The sequence below is a fragment of the Uloborus diversus genome, chromosome 3 (genome assembly GCF_026930045.1).
Source record: "Uloborus diversus isolate 005 chromosome 3, Udiv.v.3.1, whole genome shotgun sequence".
Taxonomy (NCBI): Eukaryota; Metazoa; Arthropoda; class Arachnida; order Araneae; family Uloboridae; genus Uloborus; species Uloborus diversus.
The window spans coordinates 217928878-217942501 of record NC_072733.1 but is presented as its reverse complement, the minus strand read 5'-3'; the positions used below and the strand labels follow the sequence as shown (position 1 = coordinate 217942501).

Sequence of the window (13624 nt, the reverse complement as noted above, 5' to 3'; positions counted from 1 at the left end):
TTATATTTGCTCCTCTTATACTCCCTCGGCCCCTCCCAATCTTCGCGTGTAACTGCACTTTTTACTTACTTTTTCTTTTATTTTTTTGAGTTAGGGAAAAAAAAAACTTCTACAACCATAATCTATAATTGCCTTAACTGATTTTGCAAACATTAAATGATAATTTTGTATATGAGGTCATTGTAATACTTTTATAGCTAAGATTTGTCTTACACAGTGGTGCCCACCTAGGGGTTATCGTGGCGCACACTGGGACATTGAAGTTTTTAGGGGGTGTTTTAAGGGGTATATTTCTCTTTTTGGGGGGGACCCGAGTTTAGGGGTTCTTTGTGATATTGAGGGAGGGGGAAGATGTGCTCTTCCTCTTGGGGGAGATGGACACCGCTGTCTTACAAGTGAAAATTTATTCCATTGAAGAGGTTTCAATTTAATTTTAAATTACTAGGGGCTCTGCCCCTTGCTCGCTGACACTCAACAACCTCCAAAGATTCTTGCGCAATTTTATTTGGATCGCGAAGGTTTACGTCTTTTAGGAAGAATCAGATTAAAATAATTGCTACGATTAGAAAAAATTAAAATTCCGTTCCTCCTCCCCAGGGCCGCGCCAAGCCTGACTGGCTCCGTCGTGCAAATGTCTTTTGAGCGCCTTTATGCAGAGTCGTTCGGTGAATGCATGGTTAGCAGGGTGGCTTCGGATCAAAATCCAGCAGACTATACCTCAGTGGCTCCCAACATTTATGAGACTGTTCACTCGGGTGGAATGGTCTCGAATTCTTTACGGAGGACGAGTATCCAAATAGACCTGTTCCTGAAGCTGTTATACAAGATAATTATGTGTCCGAACTGAAATTGAATGGCTTAAACATAATTTCTAATTCCTTCTTAGATGAATTGTTAAATATCAGTAACGAATACTCTAAAATTGTTAGAGTTCTTAGTTTTATTTAGATTTCTGCAAAGGACAGCAGCCCTATAGATATAGAGGATCTGAAACGTGCAGAAAACGATTTGGTAAGACAGGTACAGTGGGAGTCTTTTAGAGAAGAAATAAATAACTTGCAAAAAAATAAGATGATTCCCCATAACAGCCGATTGAAGAGTTTGTATACTATGCAACTATGCAACTATATGTTTGCAACTATGTATATTTCACACAGAAACACGTGTGACATAAAATAATAAAAAAGGAGATTAAGGATGCAAAAACACCATAACTTCAACTACTAATTGAAGCTCTCTTAATACATAAATTATTTTTTTCTAATATTTTTCACAAAAGACAAGTCCTGCTCTACTTTTTTATTATGCTTGTGATTGAAATTTAGTTCACACGTTTACTTTGCTTAATACAACACTGCTTTAGTGCACATTTAAATTATAGTGCTTTGATACCTATTTTTAAAATTTGTTTGCTTTTATATAGTTCATATGTACATGTAAACGACATAAGATATATATATACATAAAATTCAAAAACCTATTCAAAAAGGCTTTTTAAAAAAAGCAAAAAAAAAAAAAAAAAAAATGGCGAAATTTAAAAACTTTACTGTAACAAGTTACAAGTGAGTTTTAAAGAGCTATTAATATTTTTTTTTTTGTAATGTGTACTTATATTTAACCTTATGTATATAAAGGCATTAATGTTATATACTGAACTACTTGACTAAAAAATCTGAAGATTAAGCAAGGACATCATTAAAACCTTTTATTTTTAACCGTTTGATATTTAATCACAAAATTAGTAATGAAATTACAATGAAAAAAAAAAAAAGAATTTGAGAAATAATAAAAGGTATTTTAAAACACACGTAAAGAAAATATGAAAAAAAAAGTCTGAGAATACGGAAAAAATGCCTGAATCTGAGAAACTTGAAATGTCTGTATATTAATTACAAGAGCAACAGAATTCCTCGATTTTCGCTATTTAAATATCTCCAACCAAAATTGAAGATCAATTTTCTGTCCTAAAATCTTAAGAAACACAAGATTAAAAACTGGTGAAACAATATTAATGTTTACAGATGGCATTCACTCAAATCAATTTGGATGCATCTGGATTAACACTTTTGGGATGGCAAGAAAACGAACTTACAAGTCCTCTTCTTCTGAAAACAAAAGATAAGAATGGTTGAAAATAATGGTCAAGACAAAATTTTAAAAGTCAAGGAACAGAATCACATAATAAATTAAAACGATCGCATTTTTCAAAAGCGGATGCAATCGGATTTTGAAATGAGCAAAAAATCGAGACTAAGCCAAAAAATCGTAAAGACAAGCTCCAAAGGCATAAATTTGATGAAAATCTGCCAAATATGCTGAAAGAACTACAACATTAATAGCAATATATGCACTTTTGGCACAAATTTGTTCGATTTTGGAGCAGAAAAGTCCATTTAGCGGTCTTTTGGAGCAATTGACGCAGCTGGCACATCCTTGAATTTTCGGGGTCCAAAAAATGTGCGTCCAACTTTCCCAGCGCCCAATCTTCCTATACCGAAGAAATGTGTCAGAATTAAAAATCTGGAGATAATCAGTACAAATGGTAAGAGAACCTCTCCTCTGTATTAGGGTAAAATATGGCTACATTATGGCTATATTAGGGTAAGAGTTGCTCTATGAGGTCCATAGAACCCATATGGGGGGGAGGGGGAAGAGGGGAGCTCCAGCTCCCCTTTGAAATAAGAATTTCCTCACTTTTAGTACTTTTTTCTTTGAAAAATGTAATAACATTTCTTCTCCAGCCATTAATGAACGAGTTATTAAAAATGTCAAATTTTAGTAACTCTAATCAGTTATGAAATCGGGTTCCATGGAGAAAATATCCGGCTAAATCATGGGGAAAATATCTGAGCCCCCCCTTAAAGTTTTGCATATGGGCGCCCCATTATGAGGTCTGCACTTTTTTTCTCCCTTCCTTCTTTTAGAGACTAAATAAATACCGTTTTGGGACAGGTAAAGCAAAATTTCCAAAATTCGAAAGGAAATTTCGGAAAACTAACATTTTATTATTTACAAAGACATTCACATATATTTATTGCATTTCTTGTTGCTACGAAAACAACGCAGTTATTTTTACTTCACTTTTCCTTTTAACAGTATTTACGCTTGAATTTTCACATGAACATCATCTTTGGCAGCAAGATTTTCTTTTATATCTAGAGTTTCCATGAAGGAGGGATCAAGGTGTACACTCCACCAATGAAAATTTGATTTTTTCTTCTTTTTGGAGATTTTGTTCTTGGTAGGAAGGGGGGGGGGGGCGATAGATAAGGCCACTCTAACCCATTTGGCGACTTTTCACGTAATTTGGAAGACATGAGTGAGTTTTCAATTAAAACAGTTAGACCGATGATACTTGAAACTAAAGCTTTCTTTTTTTTTCTCCAGTTCTTTTTTTAAACCAGAGGAATTCTTTACATTTTAGTCACTTTTAGGCTAAAATAATCATCACAGTCTGCCACTCTTCAAAATAGTCGCAATAGTTGTCAGTGGCAGCCATGACATTAAATACGCATAAAAAACCTGCACGAAACAAACATCTCAATTTGATATTCTTTATTAAAAAATCACACACATAATCAAATATTTCATGTGACGTTACATTAAGAATTTTACCTTCTTATCATTTACACATAAGGACATCACAAACAAGTTATAAAAAGTTCACATCTACTAAATTTCACATGCGTTTTTTGTTAGCAAGAATGACCATGCTTTCAGAAAGGAAATTTCAACGATGAATAAATAGCAGAGGATTGAAAAAAAAAAATGGCAAAACATTAGCTGCAAATAACATAAATGTGGATGTTTAACAGTAACTGCTACCACCTCCAAAATTAAAGCAGGAAATTAAGGCAATTTTACCTCCGATTCAATGTTTTTTCTTCTATATATGTTCATGTAGTAAGCAATTTTATTGAAGTCTTTCACAAATACTAAAACCTTGACATTTGTCCTCCAAAGGAAAATTTTTACTTATTTAAATAAAAGAATAAAATAAAACATGCAAGCTCTCTAATGTGTGAAATATCAATGTTTATGCACCAAAAATAAGCAAAATAATAATAATAACCCGAGTAGCATCAACTCATCGGCCGATCATCGACCATTCATCGAAATCCGATCAAACTTTGATCGGCCGATGATCGGATTCCGATGAGTTTTCATTGGAAATTGGTCCAATATGTCTCATCGGCAATAGTTGAACCCAATCATTGAAATCCGATGAATTTTTCTCCCTATACCGAGGAGATTTGGAGCAATATATGAGCTCTTTCATCATAGTTTTTTTTCACTAACCAGATGGTTTTTTTATTATTGTGGAAAGTACTGGATGGGATTTTGAAATGAACAGCTATTTCAAATTTCTTTTTCCATCAACAAAATTAAAAAATCTAATTTTTCCCTAAACCAATAGCGCATTAAAAAACTTTTCGGCAGTCATTTTGTAGGAGGTAAAAAACACAGAATGATGAGGAATGCATTTTCAGTTTTTGCTTGAAAACTGACGAAAAATTAACCCCTTATCTACAGGGCAATATGTTCGGAAGAAAAGCATTAAGAGTCTGAACTCTGGGGGAAACACCGAGATAAAAAATGACTATAGCACTCCCCTCATCATCTCACCCCAATTCCTTATTTTCAAAATTTTCAAGTAAAGGAATAAAAAACTACAAGCAATTGTCTCTGGAACTGGATCTACTACAAAAATTGCCAAGGAAAAACAACAATTGAAACTTCTGTACAGAAACTTCGACATATCAATGGTTTCGAAAAATAAAATTTTGAGATAAGTATGGAAAATACCCAGGAGTTTTTGTGAAAAATGAATAAGGATTTTTTTTTTCTGGAGACATTAGGGGTTTTAAGACAAGGAGGTTCGAGATACCAAGTTCTGACTGTATATATCAAACCAAATTTGGCTTTTCACATTGCTAAACATTTGCTATTTTTAAGGAAAAAATGCTGGTACTAACAATGGCCTTTCAGTCATCTTCAAATAACTGCTTGTAGGACAAAGGAAAACTAATTTTGAATTTCATAACACAGAAAAAATTGCAGTGTTATTTCCTTTAAGACGAAGTATACTCCTTTAAATATATCAGAAGCAATATATACAGAAGTTAAACTTTAACAAAATAATAAATTAATGAAATTTAAAAATCTAATTTCCTTCTCTTTAGAGTTCTTCCTTCAGTCTAAATGAATGCAAAATGTTTAAACGACCTTGCATTTCGTTCTTTTTTGTTGAAGTTATTTTACCTTCCTTAATGTTCTTTACACGTTCTCTTTCACTTGCGATGAAACCAATACCACGCTCAATAATTTTTTGCATCATTTTAACATAAACATCAGCAGATTTCTTTTCAGTTTCATCGGATAAATCTTCAGCTAGTCTTTTGGATTGTTCTAAAATATTTTTCCATTCAGTTTTATCATCTGATGCCATAAACTTTTCAGCTAATTCATCAAATTGAGGCAAGCATTTGTCTAAAACTAGGCGTACACCTATAATAAAAGAAGTTAGTATGAGTTTCTCAAAAACAAAGACAACTAATTTTGTTTATTACACTACATTACTGGCATTGTTAAATATAAGATTTTTTAAAATTTGACTAGCTATTTTTGGTAATCAGTTAGAAGACTGAAATACATAATCTGATTTCAATTATTTTTATACTTTGTAAATCATTTCACTTTTAGGTATGTTTTATAAAACTTAAAGTTGTACTTCCATAAAACATAATTGAAAACTTAAAAGCACGAAATAGTGTGAACCTACGCATAAGAAATTTACAATTGCAATAAGCTTTAATTTCATAAAATTTGCAAAATAGAAACCATGGTTTCAAAAAATTCTGTTTTATTTTCTATAGATTACAATAATGCTCTGTCTACCAATTATATATAGTAGTTTTATGATTTTTTTTTCTTTTCTTTGTTAGTTGATACAGCTCTCTTGTAACCATCCATACTTGCCAACCTTTGAAGAAAAAAAAAAAAAAAAAAGAGGAGATTCCACTTGAGGTATTATAGGTGATTCACCAGCGACATATTTCACAACTAAGTTATTAAATTATGCTTTTAAATAACAAATAATAAATTTAAAGTGAAATGGGGATTTTTTGCAGTAGACAGCTCTGACTTTTTGCTCCAGATCAGTTGTGCATGTGTGTGTGTATATCTGTGTATGCAGGGGCGTAGCTAAGGGGGGGGGGTTTTGGGGACAAAACCCCCCCGAAAAGTTAGTCTCAAAAAAAAAAAGAAAAAGAAGAGAGAAGAGAAAGAAAAAAAAAGAAAAGGAAAAAATTCCAAGCGATTATACATACACACACACACACACATATATATATATATATATATATATATATATATATATATATATATATATATATATAAAGAAGTAACCCCCCCCCCCGAAAGTCGGGTCTAGCTACGCCACTGTGTGTATGTATATGCGTGTGTATGTATGCGTGTAGGATATGGACGCAACCTGTAGACTGTTTTCGCTAGAGGAGCAACATCGTGAGGCCGGCCGACGGTGGTGCTGCAGAGGGAGGCGAAGGGAAAATAAAATCAGCCTAACGCCAAAAACAGTCTAGTGAGAACAATAAGCAATCGTGATTGCTCAAAAAAACCCGGATTCAATATTTTAAAGTGTTCTATCCATGTGCAAAGCTTTATTACAATCGGTGATTCACACTTAGGTAGGGTTACTTGTTAGCTATGAACTGGGTATGCACTCTATCTGCACTAAATGAATTACTGAACAGGCCTCAGTAATGAGCGGCCCCAGTGACTTATACCATAAGAAATTCTTTCTTTTTCTAGCACTACGCATTAATCTTGTAAATGCAACTATGTTCAACTCCTGCTTCATTTCGTGGAATTGGCTAACTTCTACAGTAAAAAAAAATACTCCTACCAAAGTGAAAAACTTTTTCTTTGTATATTAGATTATGATTAATGTAGAATAATTATTTTTTAATTATAAGATTAATTCAAAAATATTTTATCATATTTAAAATTATAATTTAATTCACTTAAATTATAATTATAAATATTGCAATAAAATTATTTGATTGAATTATGTAATCATTCTATTGCATCGTGGCAAACAATTTTACGCACTGAACATATGCATTTTGTCCAGTTTTGTCAACTATGTCCAATTTCTTCTGGCTCCCTGCTCTTTCATAAAAAAATGGACTAAATACCAAACCCGCCCCTAACATCACTAAAATTTGCTTTGTGAGAGTTTCAATGTCTAAAGATTTCTACAGACAGCCCTTGAACCCTCTCTCCCCCTAACCTCACCAAATAGAGTGTAAAAGTATTTTATTTTTAAGCCTTGAATTATGAAAATTTTCCGAGGGAGAAGCAGCTACACTTCCTGTAACGTCTCAACATACACATGGCCTAAATTTGGTTTTTGAAATTTTAGGGGGGAAAAAAATCAAAAATTTTGAGAGTAAACCTTTTCCTAATGCCTTCAAAGATAGCCTAAAATTGTGGTTTTAAAACTGGACTTCTGAAAATCTGATTTTAGGGAGGAGCCCCCTTCCCTCCACTCCTTTTTCTAATTTGTTGCCACTGATAGCTTAAAAAATCAATTTTAGAATTTTCTTGGGAGAGCTTCCAAAAACGTCCTTCCTAAAGATAGACTAAAATTGACTTCATTTTCGGAAAAGATTTTGATAGTGTGGTGTGTATCCTGAACTTCTTACACCTCTTCCTTCTATAATTACCAAACAAAACAAACTTAAGGTTGTAGGAGGACAATTTAAAAACAATTTTTGTAGAGAGTGGCCCAACCTCCTTTTTTTTTTCTTTTCCCGTTAGGGCATGGCCATAACACCACCAAAGATTGCGTTTTTTTGACTGTAATGATGAATAATTTCCAGAGATAGCCCCATAACTTTCACATTCTTTTAACATCACCAAAAATTGTTTTTAATGCTAATGTGGAAAATCTTTCTTGAGACAGCTTCTGACCTTCCCCCATCTCTTAGCATCGCCTAAAAATAATAAATTTAAAACTTCATATTTAGAAAATTTTTGCGGGAGAACCCTTAAATCATTCCTTCCCAAAGATAACATAAAATCGAATATAGTTTCAAAAAAAGAAAAGAAAAATGAGATGGAATTCCACTCTTGAGCCTTTAGCTCTTATTGTTACAAAACTTGCCTTAATCCGTGTTTTTGGTGTCAATTCCAAAAAAATAGCCGAGTGAGCCTCACGATAGTTTTTGTTTTGTTTAACTTTAGGGTATCCCCCTAACATAAACCAAAGAGGCACCAAAAAGATCACCAAAGATTACAGTGGCCTTCTTGTTTTTGAGTGCAGTGATGAAAAATTTCCAGATAGCCCAAAATCTCAATTTCTTTAAAGTCAGCAAAAATAGCCTAAAACTGTAAGAATTTAAAGCACAAAAAATTCCTGGAGTCACCAACACCCCTTGTACTTTCCCTATTCCCCTAAATGCTACCAGAATGAGTTAAAATTTTTACTTTTAGAAAAAGGGGATCTGCTACATTTTGAGTTTTGAAACCTATGGCTTTCCTTGACTTTCCATTACTTCTAACACATAAAAAAAGAAAAAAAACAAGCGAGTATTATAGAAGCAGGTTTAAAAATGTGTGCGAAATCAGGACTGATGCGTAAAAGTGCAAGGGCTAAGACACATAAATTTTGCACCTAATCTATACCATTCAAGAAATATGCATGTTCTTGAAATTAAAATCCATGACAAGCTGTCAGTTTCCATGATTTTTGATAATTCTTTGCTGAAAATCATTATTTTCCATGACCATTTTTGATCATAGTCGAATCCATGACTTTCCCCGACTTTCCAGGTATGCGGACATCCTGTAGAAGTTTTAGGGAGAGAGCTTCCTAAACCTTTCCTACCCAAAGATAGACTAGAATTGACTTCAGTTTTGAAAGAAATTTTGGGAGAAAACCTCATCCCTTTTAGTTGGTCACTACCAAACATAGTTTGAAATTTTGTATGTAACATTTCACTATTGAATTTCTGAAAAAAAAAAAAAAAAAATGGATTCCCTAACAGCACCAAAGATAGTCAATAATTGAATCTTAATGACTTTTATTTTGAAACATTTCCAATGTAGAATACCAAAACCTTCGTCCATCCTCTATTGTCACCAAAGATAGCACACAATTAAGTTTTTCAGAGTTCAATGGCGAAAATTTTCCAGCAAGAGCCCTAGAGCGCCTAAAGTTCATGTTACCAAAGTTAGCCTAAAATTGTGGTTTTAAAACTTACATTTCGAGAAACTTCAGGAAGGTATCCTTGACCACCTAATATTACCAGTATTACCTGATTAATACAGTCAAAAAATGACAAATTTTGAAAAAAGTTTGAGATGGAACCTCCCTATTAGGGTGAAACGAAAAAAAAAAGTTTTTGAATTTCAATTTGCCGTAGTGCGGAAAAGTTGCCTTTTCATGCAAACAAGATGTAAAAAAAATATGAAAAATATTGAAGCACATCTTGAGGTGCCACAAAGAGCATCAAGTTTTGCAAAATTGCAATTTTTGCTACATTTTAAATATTTTTAAAAAATTTCAAATTTATCTTTATGCTTCAAATGCTGTCGAAAAGCAATTTTTATGCTCAACAGGCCGCACAATAACTTTGCTTTGTTGTTCGGATTATGTCTTGAGGTGCCGCAAGAGCAAAGTAAGTTCCGCAAAAACGCACTTTTTACCGAATGCACTGGCATCTGGGAGCTTGAGTCATTGCAGCAGTGGATGTTTAAATGGGGCGGGGCTGGTCAGCAGTGATTTGCGTGAGTGGGACCAAATTCAGATCAGGTGTTAATGTCTTTGTCGAGTTGAGTTAGTGAGTAACGTAAAATTTCGTTAGTTGGTAAGATACTTCATTGTTGTGAGTTGCAATGGCTCAGTCTAAACAAGTGCAGACGAGACAAACGTCAGAATGTCCTATTTTTGGAATCTTAAGCGACTTCAATGAAGTTTTACTACCTACTTACGAAGATGTAATGAAACGCTACTGTTTTATTAGACACTGCCTAAAAAGTGCGGCTGGAAAAGATCTTTCTGTAAGTGAAATATATATGACTTTTTAGTTTAAAGAATAGATTACATTTAATCAAGAGTTTCTTTGAGACAACAGGAATAGAAGCCTAATGGATTCTTCGATAGTAAAACAAAAGAATCAAACGAGTTTAAAGACGAAATAGGTCAACAGCTGGAAATCTGTTCTATTCTTCCTGTGGTTACTACCTTATCTATTGAAAATAACCTTCTTTTTGAGAACATACAGGACATAAGTACCGATCACAAATATGTATTGGATACGTGTGTCACTATATATAGTGGGACTTGCTCACTAGATTTATCTTCAAGGAACCTGGGAAAACTTCCCCACTCCAGATGACTTACATTTGCAAACCGTATATTTCGATTGTACGTGGCAACTAAAAATCCGACTGAAAATCTCAAGACTCGGACTCAGTACATTGTTAAAGTGTAGTAAAGTATAGTTTCCTTTATATGGGAGTGGCATTTCGATAAAATTGTTTGAAGCAAATAATAATACTGAAATATATTAATAGTAATCATTATTCATTCATACACTTTCAAGAAAGGATCCATTTCTTGTATGGATCAAGTGGGCAATGCGTATGCTCCTGTGTGGTTTAACATCAAGATAAAACCTTCTCGTACTTACGGCTCTAGACATTTATTTGAACGTATCTTACATTCATGATATCTCTCTCATGATTTTAAGAACATTATAGACCGGGAAATAAAGAAATGGGTGTTTTGATGCAACAGAAAATTTCCATTTGGCTATGTTATGCAAAGAGCGTAGAAATGTAAGAGAACTTGGATTAAGATGTGTGTTGAATGCAAGAACACAAAGTAGAGGCGGGGTTAAGAAGTTTAAAGTTCAACAAATAATTTTTGCTGTCAAAGATTACATCGATTTGATCTCATGGGGTGAAAATGAAATAACCGAATCCCCCTTGTTAAAACATTTGTCTAGTGAATCCCTCAGAGTGAAACTTGTAACCCCTAAACGGCTCTTAAAAAGTATGGTTCAGCCGCAGGAGACGAAAAATTGACTCAAGAGTTATTTGGAAGAAAGAGTTATTTGGTACAAAAAAAAAACACTTTAATGTGTCAAACACGTAGACACAAACATCATACAAGTTTAACCATTTATTTACAATCATTAAGAATACTTTGAATGGTAAAAATGGAATTGTTAATGTCTTTTATAACATACTAGTGATAACCACGTGGCTTTGCCCGTTGTAGAAAAATTAAAAGGTCATTTGGTTTGCTTGTATATTTACAAATAATGTAAGAAGAATTTCTCTTCAATTGGCTAGCCCATATTACGGTTCCACGTTATGACAACTTGGTAATTTACTCGCCCATCTTATAATTTTGCTCGGGTAAATGTGATTAAAATTGGAATAGAAAAAGAACAAAATCGAATTTTCGAAAAATCGCTTCGAGTAATTGAAAAGCAAATGTTTATCACTTTCAAATTCAATACTTCCCCCTGAAATTAAGTTCACAAAAACAAAAAAAAGAAGAAAAATAAAACTACATTTGCACAATTAAAAGTCTATTCTGTATTGATAGCTTCTGAACTTTACAGCTTATCCTAGAATTGGCGATGGCGACACAGGGGGCTTAAGGACTATCCCCCCCCCTTTCTTCAAGCTTCACACAATAGCTCTTAGGAAAAAAAAAACTGCACATAGGGGAGTGGTTTATTGCACTACTCTCCATTGACAAAGCTCCTTTTTTGCAGCCATTTTTCTGATCATTAGAAGCAATCTGATTGGTCAAGCTGCATACGTTTGCTAAACGAAATTCCGCGAACTGAAATCGTTTCAACAGGCGTCAAAAGTAAGATTTTCGTAGCACTCGCAGGAAAAAAAGAGATTTTAGAGACTAAATCATGAAAATAGAGACTTAAGAGACACTCAAGGAAAAAAAAAGAGACAAATAGCTAGAAAAGAGACTAGTTCCAAGGCCTGAACTTTTTTTCTCTTGCCTTTTTTTTCGGGGGGGGGGGGGGGGTAAGAAGGGTCTATGTCCCTGAACCCTTCAAGTACCCAGGAAATCAAGGTTGGTGCCCTATTAGGGCTACCCAGTCCTCGCCAGGTGGGATTAGGGGAGTAACAGCAACACCTTTTATTATTAACTTTGTCCAAAAAAAAAAAAAAATGTTGATGTTGAAAGAAACTTTTTCTTTATAGTTTTGACATAAAACACAATTAGTATAGTATCAAAAACAACTCAGCACTTTAACTAACATAAAAATAAATAAATCAAATTGTCATACTAAGATGATATTAAAAGTAAAATGGGAAAGCTAAGCCAAATAATTAGGAGCAGAACAGATATATGGAAGTGCAAACTTCTGAGATCATACTTTGGGTGAGTTGATCGAACAAAATATCTGAAACCCACTGATGCTTCTGACTACTAACAATGTGCTATACTAACAGAAGTATCTAGAACAGTTAAGTACACATTCTTAAAATATTTGTGAGACACTGCAATGCTAAACCAATTTAAAATAAAACAATGATAGAATGCTTTAACATCAGTAGTGCCAACTTCTTTTGGGTGTAGGCAGTGTTTAACACTGCATGGGAACTCGCCAGAGCTCAGTTCAAATACTTATTTCCTTTTTCCGTAAATTTTTACAGATTTGGTAGAATTTTAGAATTTCCGACTTTAAGGATGAATATTAGTTCAGAGCAACATCTTACTTTTTTGTTGGAAATAAAGTCTGGTGTGGGCTCTAATCAACCAAACATACTAGTGTATCCAGAATCACCTTCAGAAGGTGATACCTCCTGAAGACTTCAGGGGGGGGGGGGTATATTGACTAATGAGTCCCCTTAATGTACTGCTGCAAGCGGCAAAAGGCGCAATGCCCCAAGACAATAAGGGACAGCAAGAAGGGGGCTAAGTTCACCACCAAAGGTGGTGTACACAAACTCGCCTTACGCAGCTAGTAATATTTTTAAAAATGAAACAAGTAACTAGGATTATATAACCTGCAAGACAGAATGTTAACATATAAAAACAAATACGCAACCATATCATTAATGTAAAACATTTTTAAAGAAATGATTATTTAGGTCATAAATGAATAATTAATATTCAGTAGGTACATTAATGGTAAAGCATTTCATTTTTTTTCTTGATTTAAATCAAGAAATTTTGAGAGAAACAGATTTAACACTTACTTGAATGTTTTTTAATGAAATTTTTAATTTCATCTGCCTTGAAATTCCCAGTAAAGGTAAAAGGCTCAGATTTTTCTTCAATAAATAGCTTGAGGACAGGAAAATCATCTTTATGCACGTTGTATTTATCAGCAAGATCAGAATTTTCTTTTTCACCATAATCTAGTTCAAAGAAATTAAAAAAAAAAAAAAAATAAATAAATAAATAAAAATGTATTAATCTGAAATGGTTGTAATAAAACATTTAAAGTTGATCTTCAATGTGTGACTCTTAAAAACCCTAAGTTTTACTGTTATATTTTTACCATTATTGAAGGGAAGTCTTTTAGGATTAAAAGAAAAAAAATGGTGAACT

General features: G+C 33.5%; 1 protein-coding gene across 1 annotated transcript in view; it reads right to left on the bottom strand.

The window, feature by feature from the left end:
- Positions 1 to 3647: 3647 nt before the first annotated feature.
- LOC129219176 (endoplasmic reticulum resident protein 29-like) overlaps positions 3648 to 13624 on the bottom strand; it is an 11170-nt gene continuing 1193 nt past the window's right edge. Inside the window, exons 2-3 of the mRNA XM_054853496.1 lie at positions 13270 to 13431; positions 3648 to 5508 (exon numbers count right to left, since the gene is read on the bottom strand). Of these exons, the coding sequence (XP_054709471.1) occupies positions 5180 to 5508; positions 13270 to 13431 (491 nt within the window). The 3' untranslated portion in view covers positions 3648 to 5179. The remainder of the gene's footprint in view (positions 5509 to 13269; positions 13432 to 13624) is intronic.